This window comes from Triturus cristatus, chromosome 3_2 (genome assembly GCF_964204655.1).
Source record: "Triturus cristatus chromosome 3_2, aTriCri1.1, whole genome shotgun sequence".
NCBI lineage: Eukaryota > Metazoa > Chordata > Amphibia > Caudata > Salamandridae > Triturus > Triturus cristatus.
Window position 1 is genome coordinate 691,737,316 of NC_140584.1, and position 24,726 is coordinate 691,762,041.

General features: G+C 45.0%; 1 protein-coding gene across 2 annotated transcripts in view; it reads left to right on the plus strand.

Moving 5' to 3' along the window:
* The window catches only part of BOLL (boule RNA binding protein), a 1,219,536-nt gene that overhangs the window by 832,168 nt on the left and 362,642 nt on the right, over positions 1-24,726 (plus strand). For both annotated transcript variants that reach the window (XM_085646856.1, XM_085646857.1), the window contains one exon: positions 10,750-10,821. In XM_085646856.1, the coding sequence (XP_085502982.1) occupies positions 10,750-10,821 (72 nt within the window). The remainder of the gene's footprint in view (positions 1-10,749; positions 10,822-24,726) is intronic.

Sequence of the window (24,726 nt, forward strand, 5' to 3'; positions counted from 1 at the left end):
AAGACATTTTCAATATCTACGGAGAAATGACGACTCAAAAATTGGTAAGAACATGTTGTCTGCTGCCCACAAGCTGTTCTCACTTACTGCTGCTTTGAGTAAAAAATAAAACAATATTGGGAAACAGCCCTTACAAATCCATCAATTATCTTCTTATCCCTTCACCTGAATCCAAGTTCTCTAAGCTGTTTTCACTATGTTCAAAACAATGCATGAAGAGGACACAAAACTACTAGCACTAAAGATCAAAGCTCTAAAATAGCTGCTAACCTTATACCTTTATCATGCAATTTTTCCTATCATTGGCTGCCTGAATTACCGGAATGTTTAACTCTCATCTGATCCATACAATCGTCTCTCTCCATTGCGATAAAAAGCCTAAAGCAGCTGCTGACTAATTTCTCATATTGTAGCAAAATTGTGCAAACAGAAGTTGTATAACTACTCCGAGAAAATTCAGAGTAGTATTTTTGATCTATAAATCCATGCTCATGAGAAGATTGAAACTGTCTCAGCTAATAGCAGAAAGGAAGTCCACGCCAAATATGAAGGCCAGCAATCTATTGTAATATGCCAGAAAAACTCTGTAGCACATAACTCTACAGATCAGCAAACAAATCTCTATTAATCTTACTAAATCTTTCACAGATAGTGTTGAGTAAAGCACCTCGTGGATCCTCTGAATCAATCAACCACAACATGATTTTTATGTCATTGAGCAATACCGGGTGTGTGAGAAGCTGGCTTGGTATATGATGTACACTTATGTAAGTGGAAACCCTGCACCAGTCCAGACAACCGTTATGATGATTTATGAGGGTTTAGACAACCATAGAAAGCTCTCTAAGTGGTAGATGTGGAGAGCAACCTTCAGACTTAGTCCAGAAGGAGTGTAAAGCAGCTTGTTTTACCAGAATACAATCTTATATATATATATATAGATTAAGTGAAAAAAGAACCACACAAGGTATTTATAAAAATATGTATTTATATAATACTCTCTAACACGTTTAGATATCTTGTACCCGGAGATATGCACAATGCACACAATACTTTACAAAGAGATCAAGTAAATAGCGCAGAATACACAGTGGGCCCCAGGTGGGAACCAAACCATGAACTAAGAAAGTGGTATAAGAACCACGACTTGGGTCAAGACAATGTCAAGAGGACGTAGAAATGCTGGGTACCCAAGGTGAGTGACTAGTAACCCTACTTAGAGAGTGTACAGTGTGGGAACACCACTGCGTGCTCCATACAAATCAGCGTGTAAGTCGCGGTTGGAGTTTTAAAGAAAAAAAAAACTTTCCAGTGGACCCTAGAGAAACCCCTTGGAAGACAGAAGGTTGGAGAGCCACCCCACCCGTGGATACCCTAGTACCCACGTTACCTACATCAAGGAAGCCGGGTGCATAGGTGTGAAGTGGCGTCTGAAACCGCCGTCGAACCCAGTGGAGAACTTCAGTAAAGTGCCGCTGCTGACAAAGGAGAAAGTGTCCAGTGGAATCCGAAGGTGGATTTTCATTGACAGTGTCTATGTCACTCAGGAGTGACTCAGAGATCTGGAAGACGAATGCCCACCAATGTCGGGAGTTGCAGGAGAGTTGACGAGGACCTTGACTGTGCAGCTGTGAGGACTAGGCGACACTGAGGAAGACCAGGAGCTGTGCACGAGCTGTCCCAGATCAGATGTCGAGTAATGAGGGGTCGGAGTGCAGCGGGAACACCAACAAGCCTTGGCAAATGCAACCCACGTAGAGGTCTAAGAAGGTGCTATGTCGGGACCAGCAAGGTCCAGGGGATTCACCACAAGCAGGGAAGTCAGGGAAGACCCTGAGCACTCAGGGGAGCCCAGACATAACAAAGGTGAACCTCAAATAGACCCACAGGCCGGAGGCACTGGAGTCGTGAGAGGACCTCAAGCAGCTCACCAAAAGATGCAGGTCACGATGCGATGTGGCCAAACATTCTGGTCGCTGGAGATGCTCGAGTTTTGGGCTACTTGGAGCCCGAAGATCTTCTTGGAAGGAAGCCAACAAGCCTTTGCAACTGCAAGTTGACGCGGTGCACAGGGGTTTGGTTATTGCAGCTCCCACGAGGGATACTGGCCTCAAACTTGGTGAGAGGGCAGGGCAGGCCTTGAGAGCTGTGGAGAACCACCACCTGTGTTGCAGTACCTTTCGGAATCTGGAAGAGCACAGGATCAGCAGACCGGTCGACTTAGTTGTGCAAATGCAGGGAAGTGACTCCTTCACTTCAAGGGAGATTCCTTCAGGTGTCTTTGACACCCAAAGGCCTTGGAAGGTTCCTGTATGGTGCACAGACAATGCAGCAGACTGGAAGGGAGACAAAGTCGAACCCAAATGAAGTCCAGCAAAGTCCAGATTTTCCAGACAGTAGAAGAAGTGGTGTCTGATCTGAATCTTGTCCCACGACGAATTTAGGGACCCACCCACTGGTAAGCCCTTAAGTACCCTTAGGAAAGGGTTGGGACGATTCAGGGGACCCTCCCAGTGGAGTCTGGACAGGGGAGAGGTTGCTCCCATGTCCTTTGTCCAGTTTCGCGCCAGAGCTGGTTTGAACTGGACTATGCATGGGGACACCAAATGTGCCCCTCATGCAGACTGAGGGGTGCTGGCAAGTGCACCCACCCTGCCCCAATACACTAAATCCTGTCTTGAAGGTGGTCACACGTCTCTGTAGCAGGATGCCTTTTGTTCTGCCTTCCCCTGCTCGAGCTTGGCTCAGCAGCAGGAGGGCAGAATCGTGTCGCTGGTCGGCAGCAACAATTGTGTGCTGTCCAGGTCTGGAAGACTGGCACCGGGGACATGGAGAGCCTAATGGAGGACTCTTCATGTACTTGGAATCATACCTCCCACACCGTTTATGGTGTGGAGGTATGATTCCAACATGATAGGATTCGTTGGAGCTACCTTCATCTCGTAATTACGCAGTGCCCCTCTATATAGTATATGGCTGCTTCACTTACAACCCAGGAGGATGGACTCCGTAGGTTGTAGGGGTGTCCTGCTAATGCAGGGGCACCCTCACACTTAGAACCAAGGATCCTGCCTTCAGGATTGCAAAGGCCTGCTATAGGGGTGACTTATAGGTTTTAAGTGCAGTGACCTTAAATATATATAGTAAACCTATATCTTTAGTAAGTGGTGCTAGCACCATCTTACACAGGCTGCAATGACGGGCCTGTGTCCAATCTGGGATGTACCTAAGTACTGAACATAACAATTTATGGGAGGAAGCAGAGATACTGGGGTCCTGATTAGCAGGATCCCAGGCATACTAGTCATTAACAGCTTAGCACCAGGCAAAAAGTGGGGGTAACCATGCAGAAGGATCCTACCTTCCTACAGGGTGCATATCAAAATGTACTCTCACCTGACAAACTCACAGACAGGCTACAAAGATTCTTATTACAATACTGCTTGAATGTATTTAAAACTACAAAGATGCAAGCCCTTTAAATCGGCACTGAACACTCTCACTGACTTACAGTAGATTACAAGATCAAATTCATGATTATCTGCATTACACAAAAGGCCCACTGGAAATATTCCTTCCATACAGACAAATGTTGACACCTCATTAAATATCACCTGAAAATATAAATAGCCACTACTTGCCCAATCCTATAATGCTCTTACAAGCAACAAAATCATGGTGGTTGACTACTGGGATCTCAGGGTAGGATTAAAACACTTGAATGCTTTTGACCTTTGCCCGAGGGCATAATCAAACAATCCCTGAATCAGGAAACTCCTCAAAATATAATTATTCGTTCATTTGACTGAAGGACTGCCCTTATGATTTGCCTCTGTGATTGAAATGACATGTCTACAGTTTCCCTTCACTTTTGACTGGATGTTAACTTCCCTGTTTTATCAGATCAGCTCCTCATTATATTTTATTTATATGTTTTGCCGTATAATACATGAGTACCCGGACACCCGTATCCTTGGCATCATAATGCCCACTCAGAAACCTTTGTCTCATATTTCGCCTCATCTCCTCCAATTTTTAGTGATCTAAATTGCATATTATTGTCCCGAATAGCTCACCTATTCACAAACTGCCCTAGGCGTTAATATAGTTGTCTAATGTGTGAAGCCGACATACATACTCCTCCGCCCTCCATTATTTTTGTCCCCGTATCAGCCACTGCACATTGATAGAGAGTTTGTCCTCACGCCTACCACCTTCTCACAAGTCTGAGAAGGAGAGCTCTGGGTTGACAAAGGTTTGCAAAGTACATCGAAATTGTCTCGTAATACCATAGGCGTCAGGACTTGCTTGTGATACATTATTGCAAGCAAACACATGTCCCTTGCTGTTTTTTAGAGATAGTTCTGATTTGAGAAGTATTATGTAACGGAGAAAATTTTGTTAAGTAAACTGCAATCATCGCGTTATTAGCAATAATGGAATATTGATGAATAACACTGCCAAAAACAAAAAATTACCCCCGAGAGTGCTTAATTATTACCCAACTAATGCTACTCCGACAGCGAATATGTATATGGACTTGCGTCAATGCCACAATTTGCTTGTCAGGTTATTCAGAGAACAGCAAGACCAAATATAGGGTCGTAGATCAGGCTGGTTAAGCACTGGCTGGAGTAGGTACTGGAGAGGAGCCAATTGTGGAACATTGGTAAACATTAACAAACCTGAACAGAGCTTTTGAAGAATCTTTGGATGTTCTCTTGAAGGCTGAGATCCATTGGTGGAGCTGCGTGGGGGCACAAGTATTGTACTAAGGGAAGTCGGATCAGGTCAAGATTGAGGTGAACAGGCACAGTTCTAATGGATTCTACACTAGAATAACAGCTGCTACAGTTCAGTAGGGAAGTGCATTTCCTGAGCTATGTGAATTTTCAGTGTTAATATTAGCAGGGCGTTCTGCAGTTCACCGTTGTTGTGCTATAGAAATATATTAGGTAAAGTGCTAAAATATCGGGGTGTTCAAGCGTCAGTTATGATGCTTTGACAGAGCAGTAGTTGGCTCCTATTATTGAAATAGCAGGGGATCCTACATCTTTGGATCAGTTATGATATCATTTGGGAAGAGCATTTGTGAAGCTCTTCTTATTTTAGCAGTGCGTTTTCATGCTAATATCGAAGTCCATTTTCAGAGCTGTTTGAGAGTTCATTCTGTAATAGCACAGTGCTCAGATCAGCATTGGGGTGTTTTTTGCCTAACTATATTGGTCTCTAATGCTATAATACGTTGAGGTGCTCGTGCTGGGGTTGAGGTGAATAGGATGTGTACTGTGCCCATGAATAGTTAAGCACTGGCTATCCGAAATAACACCATGCCTGAAGTGCACCGATAGAGCTGTTCATTAGGGCTTAGTGTTAAACTAGCACTGGCCAACCTAACCAGCTGCGGCAGAGCTCTGCACTGCTGTCCGAATTTATAAACCCCAAATAGGTGCAGCAATTATCAGAGGTTGTTTTGTTTTCAAGTGAAAACATTCATGTGGAATTTCCTTTTCGTTTGTAATGGCATCCCAATCCCCGTTTCAGAGGATTTCGATCAACTTGTCCACTGAGTTAAGACCTGCTCTTGCAGGTGCTTGAATTCCATCCTTGGATCCTGAAATGGGGAAAACACAGCAAGCTTTGATGAATCCCTACTGCTCTTGGAGGTACTTGAATTTCCTCCTTGGATCCTGAAGTGGGTAAAACACAGCAAGTTTTGATAAATCCCACAGCCTTGAAAATGCAGCTGCATTCTGAAATAAAGAGAACTCCTCTTGCTGGGGATACAGTGCCAGGTTCCAAGAGGCGCCTCATGCCCCCGTCCATGGTATCTGCCTCTGCTCATGTACTTAAACTGCTTTCAGTATTACTTACAAATACATAAAGGTGTTGCAAGGTTCATAGGTGGTGGTAGTAGTAAGCAGGAGGCCCCATGCAAGATCAATAGTCCAGTGAATTGCAATCCCCATGAGGTAGCACAACCTCTTGTCAGTGCTGCATGGGAACCGAGACAGTGCAGTACACTCAAATAAGCGTCAGTGGATTTCTTCCCCCCTGTGTTTTCTATGTCTTTGCCCCAGAGGGGCCCCTAAGTAGCTCCTGCTTAAACTGCCAACGCGGGAGGTTCCTGATTCTCCAGCACTGGATCTTTCATATATTCACATGAATTATTCTCTGTTGTCAGGCTGGGAATGTATGTATGTATGTATAGGATTTATAGAGCGCAGGAATCACCCCTAAGGGGTATCTCTGCGCTGTCACCCTGGGAAAGTCAGACTCATGTGCAGACTAAAAATTAAGCCCTGAATAATGACGTTTTCAGGAGTTTCCTGAAGCTGAGAAAATTGGAACGTTTATCCAGTTCCTCAGGTAGGGTGTTCCAGAGTTTTGAGGCCAGATGAGTGACAGTTTTTGTGCCTGTCCTAAGTTTGTTGACCCGGGGGACCTCCAGCAACCTTTTCCCTTCCGACCTAAGATTGCGATTGCGGCAGTAGAATTTGAATTTTTCTGCCAGGTAGCTGGGGCTCGTGCCATAAAGGGCTTTATGGGTGAGACATCCAAGCTTGAATTTAATTCTCTGGTGGATAGGGAGCCAGTGGAGCTGTTTTAACAATGGACCAGCCAAAGTGCGTTAAGGTTTCTTCAGGGCAAGGCGAGCGGCCACATTTTGGACAATCTGCAGTCTGCTGAGAAGGGACTCATTTGCAGATGCCAACAGAGCATTGCAGTAATCTAAGCGGCCAATAATCAATGCTCGAATCAGGGTTCTTCTTACAGAGAGAGGCAGCCAGCGGGACACTCTTCACAGGAGGCTTAAGGTATGGTAGCAGGTTCCGGATGTAGTCATAACTTGGTCCTTCATGGATAGCTGTACATCAATACGCACCTCCAAGTTTTTTGCCACTGAGGTTGGGGTAGGGCAATGTAGGCCACCTTCTAGGGGACCAGGCAGTCTGAGCAGTACCAAACAACAACATCTCCATCTTGGATGCATTTAGCTGGAGACAATGGTCCGTCATCCACTCTGATATAGCTAACATACCCTTATCAAAACGCTGTTCAATGTCCTTATCGTCCTTATCAAAGGACAGGAGCAGTTGGGTATCGTCCGCATAGGAGAAAGGAATGAAACTGCACTCCCTAATTACCTTGGCGAGGGGGGGCCACATAGATATTAAACAACGTCTGGCTCAAGCAAGAGCCCTGGGGCACCCCCTTAGTGAGTTTCGAGGTTTGAGAATGGAATGGACCCAAGTTGATAGTCTGAGTGCGCTGGTCAAGAAAGCTGATGAGCCAGTTAAGTGCCTGTCCCTGTAGACCGGCCTCCCTCAGTTGAAAAATCAGTTTCTGATGAGAGACCGTGTCAAAGGCTGCTGTCAGATCCAATAAGACCAAAATTACTGCTTTATTACTGTCCAAGGCCATTTTAATATGATCCGTGACCCCAATAAGGGTGGTCTCAGTGGAGTAGTTGGGCCTAAATCCAGACTGGCAAGGGTCAAGAATGGAGTGGTTGTCAAGCTAGTCCATAAGCTGAGTGTTGACATAGCTCTCCATCATTTTACTCATTAACGGGAGGAGCGAGATGGGCCGGTAATTTGAGAGCATATCATCAGGCATCTGATCTTTTTTCTTGATAGAGCAGACTTCCACTCTGATGGCCGAATACCTTCGCTTAAAGAGGTGTTTAGAATCTCCGTGATAGGGGCGGCTAGGAGAGGAGCAAGCAGGGCATATTTGTATGCTGGCATAACATCTAGGGGGGATCCCGATTTTGCCGTACTAAGCATGGTTTCCACCTGAAAGATCTGAATAGCTTTGAAACAATCCAGTCCTAAACTTAAGTCCTTAACCGCTTGAGAGCTCGGGTCAGTGGGCTTAGGGCGCTCAGAATTTTGTGGATATTCCTTATAAATCCGATTAATTTTCTCATCAAAGTACACAGCTATGCTGTCGCAAAGGCCCTGAGAGGGGGTAATCTGTTGGGCACAAACTGTGGGCTTAGTGAAGGAGTTAAGGACTTTAAATAGTTCCTTTGTCGAGTTTCTTGCCTGGTTCAGTTTTAATATAACATGATTTTTCCATGCTCTTTTTAAATTCTTGTAGTAGGCAGCAGGGCCAGTTTAAAATAAAGTCTTCCGCTTTCAAGCTGAGATTTACGCCATCTTTTTTCCAGCACCTTACAACTGGACTTTTCCCTGTGTAACTCAACAGTGTACCAGTCATCACTGTTTTTCCGAGGTTTGTTACAATCGTATTTCAACGGGGCCAGTGTGTCAATTTTAGTGCTAACATTATCATTAAAGGTTCTTAGCTTTATTGTACAGTCCATATGTTCTTTGAATATCTGGGGAGTAAATAATGTGCTAAAAGATTCATATGTGACTTTTTGCCTTCTCCTTTGAAGGACAGTCTGAGCACCTCCAGCCACTTGCTGTCTGAGGTAACTAGTGATCTGAAAAGGGATCATAGAATGATCCGACCAGATCAATGGGCAGGGAGGATCAGCACTTATGGGAATCCCTGGTAACTTTAAATAGCAGTAAACCATTTTAAACAGCTGTAGGCCTCAACAGCAGTGCTTGTTTAGTGGCACATCCTCTTCATTTGAAGCATCCTGAATTGAAGCTCTCCTACTCCCCCTGGAGTTCACCATAGCCCAGATTCTTGCCATATGTCATGTGTGAGGGAGTCCCTAAAAACAGCTCTGCTCTATCTTACCTTTCACGGACTTTCTCCTGATACTTTCTGCTCTGCCCTAGAGCTTAGTCAGCCTCATCTTCACCTTTAAGTCCTGCCAGGAAGATCTGGTGCTCATTTTATCAGAAATAAGGTGCTAGCTACCGCTTGGTTAATTAACATCCTGCTAGCAAACATTTGTAAGGCAGACACTGGGAAATCTGTCCAAACATTTAGAAGACACTGGTGTCCTGACTAATAGAAGAGCTGACTCTAGTGTAGATCAAGCCCCCCTGAAGAATCTTTTCACTTAGTATCAATAAGTAAGAATTTGTTATTTGTCCCATATGGCTGAAAGCCAGAAGATAAGACAGACTGATGTGCTGACTTCTCTATTCTGACAATAGCAACTTTCACTAAAATCCTTGGATGCAGAAGAGTGGTTATTTATTTATAGTCCAGATTCTGCATCGTAGGTATCTATATTGGAGTCATAAACAACCCTCCCTGACATTGCGTCTCTACCTTATGAGATGAAAGCCATAATGTTTCTCCATTTATGTCTACATTCGCTTTAAAAAGAACTCACTCTTAAGTGCATCCTGGAATTGGAAGCCTCAGATTCTTATAGGGACAGGTACTTTATCAGCCAGACTAATTTCAAGCTTATCATTGGCAAGGTTTTGATGTAAGGGTGAGCCCATGACCTCTTTCTTAAAGGCTCTGAGGAAAGAGCAGACCCTTTCTGTATGCCACACTGTCTGTCCTGGGTGAAGCACAAGTTGCGGAGAGAAATAGCTATGGAGAAACCGCCTGACAGCATCAGAAAGAAGAAGCCCAAATGCACAATAAAACGCCAAAGTTCTGGGTCCAAATTGTCAGACAGTTCTTTCAAGGATGACCGGACCAGAGCTGGAACTGGAAGCACTGAAGCAGAGGTGGATCTAGCAGGACTGTGGTTTAATATGGCGCTGGTACAACAGGAGCAGAGGCTCTTTATTTACTGATAGAACAGGATTGAGCTGGTCTCTGAAAGGACCGAGGGGACTAGACTGTGAAAAGGAACCCCCTGACAAGAAGGGGGTGGTCTCATAAAGGGAAAAAGTGGAATGGTGTTGATCATCATGTGTGGTAGCCTTTTTGGAATGGAGTCTCACTAAAGGAGAGTTGGACTGTAGCTTCCCACTTACTGCTATTGCCTTGCAATAGCTGCATGGACAGAAATGAGTTTGGGGTTTGATTTGTTTTTTAGTTGTCATTATATTTCCTTTGTTTTATTTTCCAAGCAGTTTGGCTTTATTAATGAGAAATTTCTTATTTGATAAAGGGGTCCAAAGTGTTGATCTGTTCTCCAGCATGCAAGTTTATACATCCTAGCAGCTCTTGTACTTTTTTCTGGCTCCCACTGACCTTCAGAGGTGTTTCAACTCTCTAATGCAAGTTGCAATCATCCTACAGCCAGAGCACAGGCAGCCCTCTCTCATGCACCCTATTCAGTTCCACTGTTGCCTGGTTTCCTATTCTTTCAGGGTCATCAAATGTCTTTGAGGGCCAATAGTGCTGTTTGTCTCCTGTTTCTTTTTCCCCCCGATACCCCGTCACTCAGATGTTCCTTAAACAGTTGTTGCTGCTTCTATACATATCCACATATCCCCTAGTGTTGCCTCCTTTCTAATCTGCATTACAGTACTCATGAACTGCTGAGCATGGCCTAATTACATGTAACATCTTGCTAAAGCATCTGCTAGGGTCAACCCCTTCCACAGCCTGGCCCCATGAATATTTGGGGCAAACCTCCAGTTCTATTGTTGTGTATGCTCTGGTAAGGAAGCAGTGTTCGAGTCTTAAAAGAGAAGTGGCTTCTCCCTAACTCTGCAAGCTTCAGTCTCAAGAGACTTTTAAGAATTTTTGTCATTTACTCCTTGATGCGAACAGTTATTTGAAGGTATGCTACTATAGAAGATGTGTGTTGAGGATGCATTTATTAAAGGTCAGTAATACTGTCCTAATCACATGGACTTTTGGACTGTTTTCTTTGCGTTCTCTAATTGAATTGTTGTTTTCTTCTAGCCACACTGTATTTACAGATCCCCTTTCATGGTAGCTCATCCTGTTCATCAGCAACCGGCATATCATTATCAGGTACAAATTGGTTATATAGGAAGATGAAAGTTATCGTTCTTAACTGCATTTTCTGTTTAACTTAACTCACATTTTCAATATGTTCATTTGTGGTTTCAGAGAAACCTGTACAGTCGATCAAAATAAATAATCTATTTACACTAGAAAACAAACATACATAGATAAAAGACGAATCACCAAAGAGCAAAACCATTTATCCATAATCCATATCAATAAGTTCTGGCATTTCTCTTAAGCAATCAGTTATTCTGAAGCGTATTCGATGAGCGTTAGAAATTGGATTTCTGGTTGGCAGAGTTATGCACCCTGTCCCAGCAGGAATCATAATCCTAGTCTGGGTAAATCAGATACACACCATAAATTGACCTGTGCTCGCACTCTGGTAGCTTGGCACAGAGCAGGCAGGCTTAACTTAGAGCAATGTTTAAAGTATTTATGCAACACTTCAACCAGTAGCCTTGGCCCACTGCAAAGTGCCTTAGATGCGTCCTCAACGAAGCCGTGATGCGAGAAGCAAAAGTTGATGCATCGTCGTCAGAGCAAAGGCTTGAAGGTGATGCGTCGGCACCGAGCTGTGCACAGTCGGATATTCATCAGAACCTGGAGACAATGCGCCACGCTGTTGGTGATATGATGTGATGTGCACAGTCCGTGCAGCAGTGGCAATGCGTCAAGGAAGATGCACCCCTTCCCATCGGTGCAACTTCATTGATGCATGGATTATGGAAGTTGCAGCACTTTATACCCACTTCTGAAGGGCCCAGGACTGGATTGCCACCACTAGGCAGGGCAAGAATTGCAGCAAGCAAAGTCCAAGTGCTGTTGCAGGTTCATGAAAAGTCTTTGATGTCCATGATGCTTAGAATAGGGTGCAAGTCAGCATTCCCTTGGAGTCACTCTGGGTTCAAATGAGATGGCTCCAGTCCTACCTCAGCAGGGCAGAGAGTAGCAGGCAGCAGGGCACCACAGAACAGACACAGTTCTTTTAGAGCAGTAGTCTAGCAGAGTGGCATTTTCTGCAGGTTTTGTCCATGCACTCAGCTATTCCATTCTTCGTTAACAAAACTCTTAAAACTGACCCTTCTACATTCCTGGTTACTAATTGCTAAATAAGAATCACACTATTTATCAAGTCATTTTTATTTTTAACCAGGAATTGAAATAAACACCCCCCTTGTCATCAACTGTTTTGTAGTTAGCCCGCACCCCTGAGAATGCTGTGTTTTAAGTGGCTGGCGAAAATAGAAAAAGAAAAGGCCTGAATCACTGTTGCACTTGAGGAACACAGGCTTTCTAGCTCCCGCCTACCAGACAGAGTTAGCTATCTGTTGGCGAAAAGACCTATTCTCTTCATAGAGTGGGCTTAAAGCATGCCCGTTGCTTACCATTGTTTGACTTTATTGTCACTCTCATTTGCTTTCTTTTTATTTGTTTGTTTATGTGGGCTTTACTTCCTTTTCTTGTGTTTAGCCCTACACTGAAGCATGGATGTTTTACTTGTGTTTCGAACCTAGGCAGCGCACATGCGCTGTCTGCAAGACCTGCTGTAAGCTGTAATCCCGTCTCCTACTTACCATTGGATCACTCCTACGTCACTCTTCTTTGCTGCCTCCTAAGTTGTTCAGGCAGCCGATACCTCACTTCTGGTCAAAGCTAAGGAGCTTCAGCCAAGCACAGTCTCCTTATGCATACTTTCTTCATCTGTTCTCAGATCCTTTAAAAAAAAGGTTACTGCAGTTACTGCTTCTGCCCTCCCACCACCTTCCGACAATTTATGTTGATACGCATTTTCTGTATAGTTTAAAGGCTCTGTTATTTCACCAATAACATATACATTTGCACCCACCAACATTGGTTTGTAGAATGCGCTTGTTTCAAACTTCTTTTTAAGGGCTGTCATGCACATTGCACGGGCGCCGTGGTTTTTTATTTTTCCATGGCGCCCTTGTTCATCATTATTTTTACCCCACCTGGTTTCATCGGGTTCTTTTTATCACCATGGCACCCTCTTCTGGAGCCACCATGCAAATAAGTTAAATATGCATGGACACAGCACTTTTTATTGTGGCAAATGATCATTATTTTTAAATTACTGCAATTGCGTGCCGCGCTTTAAGTTTTAGCATGGCGCCCGCTTTAAAACCACAGAAAACTGATCAGCTGAGCCATGGAGCTCACTGGCCCAGCACTGACTGATCCTCCTGCACTGTGAGTAGTGTTTTGGAGCCATAGGACACTCTAGACTCAATATAAGTGCAGCTAATGCCGGTTGTGGTCTCAGCACTTCAGTTACCAGAGCAGCACAGACTACTCTCAGACACATGTTGAGCCTGACAGTGGAGTTGGGGGTTGAAGTGGGGAGGGGTATTGTGTGTGTGCACCACAATGATTCATGTATCTCGCAGTTCCAAGTTTGGAAGGTTGCAATATACAGTGATAAACCAAGTTTGCAGGCAGCAACTCGATGGCGGCTGCATCTGTTGACAATTAACGTTTTTGTGCAGTGTAGGGAACCTGCTTCTTCCTTCGCTGCACCCGTACACTGAGTGTGAGCGGTGGTTGCCTTGACTCTTCAGGTTTACTCCTGTTATACGTACCTGTTTGACCCAATTTTATGTGTGCGTGGAAATCTTTACTTGGCGGTATTCATATAGTTTCCCTTCTTTGTTACTTACGCGTGCTGATACTCGCGCAAAGCATGTTATCTGTGTCTGTAAGGGTTTCAGGTTTGCTTCCTGTGTTGTACTTGTACTCTGCTGGAAGGAGGCAGACAGTTCCTGCTGCTAATTGTGATGCGCCTGTTCCAGGCATGACTGAGACAAACTCTACTGCTGCCTGTGCTTTTCCTGTTTACTAGCTCCAAAAAGCTGTACCTGCTGACAAGGAGGATCTAACAAAGCGTATCTGTTATCACTGGATCTAACAAAGCGTATCTGTAATCACTAGTGGTGTCACATCATGACCGCCATTACTGGGGGTCATAGTTCTACAGTGAGATTGGAGAAGGCTGATGTGGCACAATAGCCGGCAGGAAGCTTCACGTGCCACCAAAATATAAACAAAATGGTTGTGCGCTGGCAAGTGTTTGCATGAGTAGTGGCGGTTGTATGGATTTTTGAGGTAATAAATGCTATACGTGAGCATCAGATTATGTTATACGAGGTCAGATTAATGTTGTTTGGGACTGTGCCTGGGCACGGATTATGCTGGTATGGGCTAGCTAGATACAGGTCATAGCCTAGCTCTACTGCCCATATCACGGGCACGGGGATGGGGGGAGGCACGGATCAACTCAAGACATTACTGAGCATGTGCTGTTGGAAGACGGCACTGAACTACGGCCAATTTAGTCCTGTCACGGCAGCTGTGGTAATTCTAGAAACTATTCAGCAGCATGCCATGAGCACTGGGGAGCCTCTGATCTAACCTAGGCGTCACTGAGACCCCCAATGCCCCAGGGCAGGCGCTAAGCAGTGCCAGACACTGATGTGTATGACAAGGGTGCTGCTGAGACACAGCAAGAAAGTCCTTGCGCGCCGTTGAAAAACAAGCATATGCAGTGCAATAGGTCTCTCATTTGTTAAAGTTAGAGCTGTTGGCGTTGAAAATGTCAATGTTTTTTACTTTTGTTTTTTATACTAATGACAATATCGCTATACAAATATAGTTACTGCACTGCAAATTAAAAAACACAAGTAAAAAACATTGTCATTTTCAACAACAACAGCTCTTACTTTAACAAATGTGAGACCTATTGCATTGCAAATCTTGGTTTTTTTGGTTAACCACTTCACAAGAGTGTATATGTTTTCCAGCTGCCTCCCTTATGTACTGCTCTTCCTTCCTCCACTGCAGTCCGTGTTGCGCTCTCTCACCCTTGTGCTTCTCTCCATGTTGTGCTTGCCCCAGGGTGCTTAATCCCCATGTTGCTTTCTTGCTCGTGAGCTTCCGCCATCAGCTCAATGCTCCTCTCTTTCACCTTTGTTTTGAACTACTTTTCCTAGTTTTTAATTTACTAATCAAACTTGGATTGCTAAATTTAAAAAAAGCCCCCATGTCTTTTTATCGTCTACCTGCATGTGCGTTGTGCAAATTGAGGAGGCGGGATCATTATAGTTGATTTCTTTTCTTTTTACGCTTTAGCTATGCTGCACGGCATTGGGGGTGATGTATAAAATTGCTAACAAAGATTGGCAGTGCCAATAGTTCCCAAAAGCGAGAAATATTAGCTTTGAGAATTCTGTTTTTAATTGTTTTTGACTCAAACCATTGAAATTCATACAAAATATGATTATCAGTATATAATAGACAATCCTCCATTCTTGATATTCACGTAAAGATCGAAAAATGTCTTACATATATTTTACTCTGTTTCACAAAAATGACTATTTAGTACTTAAAGTTCTACGTTTTTACATGAACGGTCTCAATAATATCCGAAGAACAGTTCTTTTGCTGTTCCTGCCTAATCAGCCTATAGTACCAAACATCTGATAGCCTCATAGGAAAGATGAAAAGATTGCATAGCATAGAAGGAAAAAAAGGAGAGAAGATGGAAACAAAAAAGTCAGTGCTATTTCCATACATCTTTATTTTCCCTCATTCTTTTTTTAATAATCTTTTTTTATTGAAACATACAAAATCTGTACAACAAAGAGCCTTAATAGTACAATTACAGGTGTGTTTTTCTTTTTATCCATCATAACACCATCTTCTTCACATAATATTTTCATTTATAGAATTGAACAGAGTGGTCCCTTCTATACACTACTTTTATTTTCTTCCTTATAGACCACGATATGACTGCCAATGCCCCGCAAATTTTCTCCCCTTTCTTGGGTCACCCTCTCCCCTTATAGATTGTTAGTTCCGCTTGCCAGCACCAATCCATATCGCTTTCCCAATCTTCCAATGGGGGAGTGATCGCACCCCATCCCTTTGCCATATTCCGCTTCGCCACCACCGCGGCCAGAGACAGCCATTGTTTTGTATGCCGTGGCCAGTCTTCATTTACCACTGTTACCAACAGGAGCCATTTGGGGTCAACCGGCACCTCCATACCCGCTACCTCCGTCATTCTTGTCCAGTATACCTTGAGGGTTGGGCATTCCCAAAGCGAGTGAAAGAAGGAACCTTCCGCCCCACATCTCCTATGGCATCTCGTGTTTTCACTAAGTCTGTTATGTTGTTATTATTATTGTTGGTGATATATACCACTGGTCATGTGTTTACCTTTAAGATGTGTATTAGAGCGAGCGTGGAATGCCGCTAGGTAAGGGGCGTTCTAGTTCTCTTGGTCAGTTGTAGCTGTACCTTGAGATTGTGAGCTGTGTATCCTGGCGCTCGCCTGTTTCTTTATTAAAATGTATTATCTTCAATAAATATATTGAAGTCACCCTGCGACCTGTCTTCACTTCAATTGGCGACGAGTGGGGAGCCGAAACAGTAACCTTCTTGGAGGAAATTTTGCGACTTATTCAAACAACTACGAGATGGCAAGTAACATTCTGGAAAAGACATTTCTGAAGACCTCTCGTCGGGTGATTGGAGGAATAACGATTGCGGAGACAAAGAAGTACGTTTTGTAGGTTTCTGAGGCTTACTTGTGGAGGTGGATTGTGGCAGTTGAGGTGTTCGCGTTGGCTGCATCTTTCAAGCAGCAAGGACATTCCGAAGACGAGCTTTGCGCTGAACTTCTGACGTAAGCGGAGAATGCTAGCTACATCAGTTGGCTTGTGCAGAGTAAAGTACAACATTGGTCCCCTACAGATGTAAAAAATAAATTGGATTTAGCACAATCAAAAACCAAAGAATACTATGACAAGCACCATGGTACTAAGGAAGTTTCTATTACTGTGGGGGACTGGGTGCGGCTTAAAAAACCGTTCATGGTCACTAAAGGTGAAAGTAAGTTTGAAACACCCAAGCTGGTAGTGGAAGTCTTAAGGAATTCTGTTAGACTTAAAGATGGGAGAGTTTGGAATCTAAAAGACATTGCTGTAGTTAGTAACCAGAATCATGTTGAAAACAATCAAATACATGATCACAGTGGAGATTTTGAGTGGATTGAAGATTATTTTGAAAATAGTAATTTACAATCTCAGTTAGCTACTGAAGATTCTCATGAACCTGTGGTGGTTCAGAAGGAACAGAATGGAAAATTGTGTGTGTCTACTAGCGATGGAACTTCGGATGCTTCCTTTTCTTCCCTTAGGGAGGGGGAAGGGTCTGTTAACAATCATTCTGACGTTGAACCTTGTCAGGAGAGTATTAATGTTGGTAATGCTGGTTGTAATAAGAGAAAAAGAGCCTTGCCTAATTGGCTTAAAGAATATATAATGTAGCTTACATTGCATTATGTTCTGGATGTTCTATCTTTGACTTTTATCCTTGTTTTTTTGTATTGGTATTATTTCATTGTATTAAGTTTCATTTTTTTTTATTAGGGAGGGGGGATGTGTTATGTTATTACTTTTATTGTTGGTGGTATGTACCACTGGTCACGTGTTTACCTTTAAGATGTGTGTTAGAGCGAGCGTGGAATGCCCCTAGGTAAGGGGTGTTCTAGTTCTCTTGGTCAGTTGTAGCTGTACCTTGAGATTGTGAGCTGTGTATCCTGGCGCTCGCCTGTTTCTTTATTATAATTTATTATCTTCAATAAATATATTGAAGTCACCCTGCGACCTGTCTTCACTTCAAAGTCCCATTTTGAATAAGGCAGACCTAGCATTGTACACTCTTTGGAGTATTTTAAGTTGTATCAAGCGGAACCTTGCTCGAATCGGCAACTCTCATGGGCCCTGCAACATTTCCACCCACTGTTCATCTTCTTATGTGCCTACGTCTTGCTCCCATGCTGATTTGAGTGTTGTGGTGGGATCTGGGGCGTTGTTGACTATCTTTTTGTAGAAAAGGGACATGGCTTTGTCCCTGATCTGTTCAGTCAATAATACCCTGTCTTCCAATGGTGAGGCTTTGTTCAACGATCCCCCTTCCCTCATGTATTTCCATACCGAATGTCCCAGCTGAATGCATCTTAGCCAATCTCCCTTTCCCATCTCATAGTCTCTCTCTGTAGGTTATTAAACTCTATATATGCTCCTCCTTTCCAGACATCTCCCAACTTTTCCAGTCTTATAAGCTCCTATTAAGCGAAGCCCTCTAACCTACTAACTTCTTCTAGGAGGTCGCCAGCCCACAGAAATGTCATCCCTGATAGCTTTTTCTCCCATCCTAGGTACTTTGTGGCCTCTTCCATACCTGCACAGCTGTTTTTGTGTGTACCGGGAGGTTTTTATCTATCTGCTTCGTGTATAATAATCCCAGTGGGCCACGGGCCCCCGAGTTCTGTCTATCTACTCTATACTCTGGTTCAGCTCCGTCCTCGAGTATCCAGCCATTCACGTTTACTAATTGCGAGGCCCAGTGGTAACCCTGTATATCTGGTACCGCTAGGCCTCCTTCAAAAACTCCCCTTTGGCGCTTGCTCGACGTAATTCTTGTGGCTGCCCCGCTCCATATTAATGCCCGAATTTCTGAATCCACTTTCCGAAAAAGGGCGGGAGGCATGTTATACAGTGAGTTCTGTAACATATGGAGTAGGCGTGGGATCGCCATCATCTTGAACAATGCTGCCCGTCCCATCAGCGTCAGTGGGAGCATGCACCAGTGTTTTGCGTCCTTTATAAACCTGTCTAATTGCCGCACCAAATTCTGGTTGTATTATACGTCCGGGTGATAAAAAATATCCCTAAATATATGAAGCCATTCTCCTGGATGGGCACACTGCATCTCGATGTTAGATTAGGGGACTCCCCTGCTAGGGGGAATAGTAAGGATTTTCCCCAATTAATCCAATACCCCGAGTACTCACGAATATTCGGAAAATCTGCAGTATACGGTCGATTGACTGTCTCGGTTTCTTCACGTATAACAAAATATTGTCTGCTTAAAGTGATATTTGGCCTTTCCCCTCTTCTCCAATTGGTATCCCCCAAAACTGGGTGCTGCCTCACCCATGCCGCCAATGGCTCCAAGGCCAGCAAGAATAGAGTTGGGGAGAGCGGGCATCCCTGCCTAGTTTCTCTATGTAGGATAAATGTGTGGGAGACTGTTGCATTGACCCTTACTCTTGCGAGGGGCAGGTTATACAGAAGCCTGACCCAGCTAATGAATTTTGGGCCGAGGCCATAGTTCTCTAGGACTGCCTACAGGTCAAATGCCATACTAGCGTCTAACGATAAAAGAGCTGCCTGCTCATGTGGATGCGTCTGGGTTATGTGTAAGATACCAAAAAGCCATTGCAGGTTCAGCCTCGTGCCCCTATTGGTCATAAATCCTGATTGATCTGGGTGGATGAGGGTCTCTATGACGCTTACCTGTCTCGTGGCCAAGAGTTTAGCAGGTACCTTTATTTCAAAGTTTAAAAGGGAAATTGGCCTGTAGGAGCCACAGCTAGAGGGGTTCTTCCCTGGTTTTGGTATTACTGTTATTACTCGGATTCGTTGATTCGCTGGTAATATCCCATCTTTCAGTGCCTGGTTAAACATGTTTAGCATATGCTCTGCTGTCACGTCTAGCATTGCTTTATATAATTCAACAGGCAATCCGTTGGGGCCTGCTGCTTTCCCTGACTGCAACGCTCGTGACGCAGTGCTTACCTCCTTGATTTGTCAAGTTTTCTTCCAAATGGTCTCTATCTTCCTCGCGGAGCTGGGGCATAGGGATGTCTCTCAGGTAACACCCAACACGCATCGGAATGGTCGCTGTGGGAGGTGTAAGTGTCCTCATAGTATTTCACAAATTCTTCCGCGATTTCTGCCCCGGTTTCGTGCTTATTCCCATCTTTATCTATTAAGCCTGTAACTGATTTCCCCCCCACCCCCATCTGTTTCCTGTCTAACCATGCCAGTAATTTGTTGGCCTTGTCCCCCATTTCGTATAGTCGGTATTGCGTTGCTTGCGCCTTAGCGCTATCCTCCATTAGGTCCCTGAGTTCTTTTTGTCGGATGTTTAGCAAGTGTCTGCTATTGGCTGCTTCGGGCTCTGCATTTGAGATGTTTTTTTTTTTTATTGCCCCTATTTTTGCCTGGCCCTGACCTCTAATGACCGTTTTAAAGGCCTCCCAAAGTGTTACAGCCGAATCCACTGACCCCTGATTTTCCCATGAAGTAATGTTCTGCCTCCTTCCTCAATTCTTCTCTAAAATCTTCGTCCTTTAGATACCAGGGTTTGATTCTCGGAGGAAGTGTGAAATCTTTTGCTGGGCCTGCCAACCTCACCTTACCGGGGAGTGTTCGAATATACCTCTTGCAATGTGTGTGGCTTCCCTGAATTCTCCCAACCGGGATATTTGTGTTATCATATAATCCAATCTAGAAATGCTGCCTGTTGCTGCTGACAAGTGGGTATATTATTTTACTCCGGGCTGTTGTCCCCAAATATACCCCAATCCCAGGGCCTCAAGGAATCCCTGCAACTGGCCCGCTGCCTCATGGTACCTGTGTCACTTGTACCCCTTCTCAATGCATCTAATTCAGCGAGATTATATCATTCATGTCCCCCCAGCACCAGCCTGCCCTCTGGCAGTTGTAGCAGCATGTTCCCCAGTGCATCAAGGGTGGCTGACTGCAGCCTCGGGGGCGAATACACTGAGCAGCGGTTAACTTGTTCTCCCTCCCACTTTCCACTTATAGCTGTATATCTGCCCAAATCATCTATCCACAGTTTTTGCTCTACAAATGAGCATGCCCGTTTAATCAATATACCAACTCCTCTAGACCCTGAGGTGTAGCCGGCGTGTACCCTGAGAGTATAGCCATATCTGTCTAGGGCCTTCTATTGGTTCCCACTAAGGTGCGTTTCTTTGCAGGAGAATGGTATCTGGGGAATTGCGTTTGATAAATTGTAACACCATTGCTCTTTTAATTTTACCATTTAAACCATTTACGTTCCAAGACCTTATAGTGAGCGCGGACTGGGTGTGTCTATGGAGGTCCATCTGGGTAAATGTTCCTTTTGATGATTTCCCTCTCTGGATGCGATTCCCAAGTTGGTGCACTACTGTTCTCCCTCCTTGTGTACAGTTCTAAACTAACATTAACTTTTATATAACCCCTTCCCCACTCCCCCACCATGCCACCCTGCTTCTAAGGTGAAGGAATCCCCAACTCTCCCACCTGCAGAGCGCCTGTTGCCCGAGTACATACATAACAGTTTTAGCTATTTATCTGAGGGTGTGATCGATCAAGCTGGAACAGTGAATTATTAGGTTCAACCCATCTCCCCCCGCCCTTGGCCAATTCCTTGTTAGTCCCTTAAGGTCTTGGCACGAAGTTTATGTCCAATGTTCCTCAGTATGTGCCCCTACATGTACAGGTCCATGCTTTTTTCCCGGGGTCTGTTATTTTCCTTTCCCCAGAGGTCTAAAATGGTGCAGTCTTACCTCCTCTTGGATCTTCCTAGTCACTTTCTTGGCTCTATTTGCCGCATGTGTGGATCGATGGCTTGTTGATCATGTTCAGTCGCTAGCCCTTCTCTCTCTTTGCCTGATCCCCCTCCGCGTCCGGCACTTCTGTCTTGTCTCTGTCGGGTGGTATGCCATCCATCTAACCACTCCCCTGCTTCATCCGGGGTTGTGAAGTGCCATGTTTTCCCCTCTTCTATGCCTCTCAGCCGAGCAGGAAAAAGCATCATATACTTCAGTTCTCTTGATGCAGCTCTTTTTTGATGTGATCAAAACTCCTTCTTTGTTTCTGCACTTGTAAAGTAAAGTCTGGAAAGAACTTGATCATTGAGTTCTCGTAAGGGAGATCACCTTTCACTCTGGCTGTTTGGAGTATCGTATCGTGATCTCTGTAATAGAATACTCCAGCTATTATTGTACGCGGTGATAATCCTGGTTTCAGGGTGGGGGCCCGGCATTCTATGGGCCCTCTCATTTGACAAGAATTTAGATAGGCGCGTGGGCTGCAGCTTGTTAGTAATAAGATCTTCGAGGAACAGGTTGACGCTCTGCCCCTCTGCTCCTTCAGGAACTCCCACCAGCCGTATGTTGTTTCGCCTCCCTCTTCCCGCTTGGTCTTCTAGCAGTGCCGCCATTTGTGCTGCTGCATAAGGGTGGACATCTGCCCTTCCAGCCACTTTGTCTTACATTGGAGTAGCTTGATGTTTGTTTCGGACGCGGCACCTTACTCATTCAGTTTTGAGAAGTCCGCTTTATTTAGGGTGACCTCCACGGAGACCAAGTCTATCTTGGGCTCCAAGGAGCCTTTGACGTTGCGTATTGCTGCCATTATCTCTGCCAGGAATGGTTCCTCTTCTTCCACGCCATCTGTTGATTGCTTTGCTGGCTTCGTGATTGCATATTTATCCATTTTATTGGATTGGATCGGACCTGATTCTTTCGGTCTTCCCCATTACCCTTCGTAGTTCATGCCTGAGTATTTTCAACAGGGGCTTGGAGGTAGATGTCCTGCTTTCCCTACCAGTTTCTTTGTTTTTGTCCCCCCTTCTTGTCTTAGAGGGAGTGCTGTCGTTAGAGCCTTGTTTGCAGCAAAACCGGGCTGTTATTAATCAAAGAGGGCCCCCACGCTGCCTCAAATGCTTCGACGGTCCTCCTGCCCTTCACCGGTCTGGTGAGGGTTCGCTGCCCTCCTCCAGTTAGTTTCCGCCTCGCACCCTGATCCTTGCGGTGCAGTGGAGTAGCGTTCTGTCTCCTCACCAAAGCTGCTATGGCTATGGCTTCGGCTTCACTCTTTCCTTCCCTTGGGTGGGGAATATTGCCAGCAGAGTCTCACCGTGCACCACCTGCCGAGGGGGTGGAGGGGGCCGCGCTTTGGTGCCTTTGACTATCGTATTCACGCTCTCCCCCCCCCCTCCTTCATGTCTTTCGCCACCTACCGCCACAAGATCCTTTATGGGCCGCTGTTATCCAATGCCCGTCGCAGTGCCATGTGCCAGCCTCTGTTCTGGTGTACTTTGGGCCGAATTAGCAGCAATAGTTCCTCCCGGCGCTACCCGCCTCGCAGGGGCCTGGGTCTTCTTTCATTATTTAGGCCTCGTGTGCAGCTCGTTCCCCGGGCCTCCCCCTCCGGTACTCTGCTTCGCTGTCCCTTAAATCCCTCTACTGCCGAGCGCCGGGGCTTATAATTCTGCCACTAAATCCATGCTGGGGGCTCCGAGTGGCGTCAGTCCTCTGTCTCCCGGAGGGCGCGCCCCCAGAGCCTCCCGTCTCTGATCCTGCACCGCACTGCGGCTCTCCTAGGTCAGCCTCTTCTTTCAGCCGATATCCTGGCTCAGTTTGTTCGGCAGCGCGGATACAGGCCCAGCTACGCACTGACCAGCTATGCACTTCTCCGGCTCCACCCTCAGACTCGACCATTGCTATCGACACCGTAGGGGCACCCGGAAACCATAGGTGCGCTGCGGTGTCTCCGCTTCTTTTTCCTTCTCCAGTGCCAGGGAATACACGCCGCTAGGGCTCAGGATTATGACGGATTAAGTGGGCTCAGGCGGGAGCTCCGCTACAGCACGGCCATCCTTGTCCACGACCAAGCCACGCCCCTATTTTCTCACATTTTTAAACACCAGACTCTTCATGCTTTCCTTTTCTCTGCATTTCAGTTTTTCTGAAGTTTAAGGTGCATCCCTCTCCTCTTGTAGCAGGCTTCCTGTGTTACCATGGTTATGTATATTTTGTGGCACCACTGTTTATGCTTCATGGAATTTTCAAACTAGAGTACTTGGTAATGTTACATTATGTTATGTTAATGGAGCTTGCATAGCGCACGGTTACCCTTGGGTGTCCTGGCACTGTGCATGCCTGCTGGATGTCTGTGAGAAGAGTTCCTGAGTGAAGAGCCATGTTTTCAGCCCCTTCTGAATGAGAGGAGATCTGGTGAGTTCCTCAAGTGGAATGGGAGCTCATTCCAGGCTTTGGAGGCACATGTAACGAAACTTCTGCCACCCCAGCTGGCCTTTTTGATCGGGGGAGATACAACTAGTTTGGCTTCTGTAGACCGAAGATTTTTAGTGGGCATATACCACTTAAATTTCTGCCTAAGGTGGTTGGGGCCAATCCCATTGAGGGCTTTGAAGGCCATACATAGGGCCTTAAAGCGTACTCTTAGCCTCACGGGGAGCCAGTGGAGTTGTGCCAGCTCTTTCTTTACTGAGACGAATTTAGGAGGGCCTGTGATTAATCTTGCTGCCGCATTTTGAGCGATTTGCAGTCTATTGATGTGTTTTTTTTCTATTGATGTGCTTGCTTCCAATTGTCCCATAAAATAGCAGTGAAAACTGTTGCACAAGTGCATACATCGATTCACTAATTGTATGCAAAGGTGTGTGGGTATTGGAATGCTCAGAATACCATAAAGAGCTTAAAAAATACTTGACTAATATTTGTGAAGTTTAGAGTTTTCTCATAGCTTAACATAGCAGAAGTAATACAAACAGATACATGCATTGCAGGGACATCAACTCAATGAATTCAAGCGACACAAATTCCAGGAGCAGAAGAATAATAAAGAGGGCGGGCATGTCATAGCAAATGCATCTCACCCAGGTCTCGCATGAAATAGCACAAATCCGTGACTGGTTAAAAAGGAATCTAAACATATCAGTACATAGACATTATACAATAGCAGTCAATATTCATGCCGTAAGATATAATAATTGGGGAGGGGGTCATGGATCTTGTCTGGTGTCTACGGGATGCTCCAGGAGATACGATTATAGTGGGCCCCAAATATCACGAGGATGTGATGAGCTCGGAAGGAGGTCAGCGTGTGTGTGTGTTTGATCCTGCCAAAGTATCATGCTCCAGATACATTCCTTGAATTTGGGCGCTCTGCCCCGACCCCACCTCAGGCCACCCGCCTTCTGGCAAGTAGTAGGCTAAAT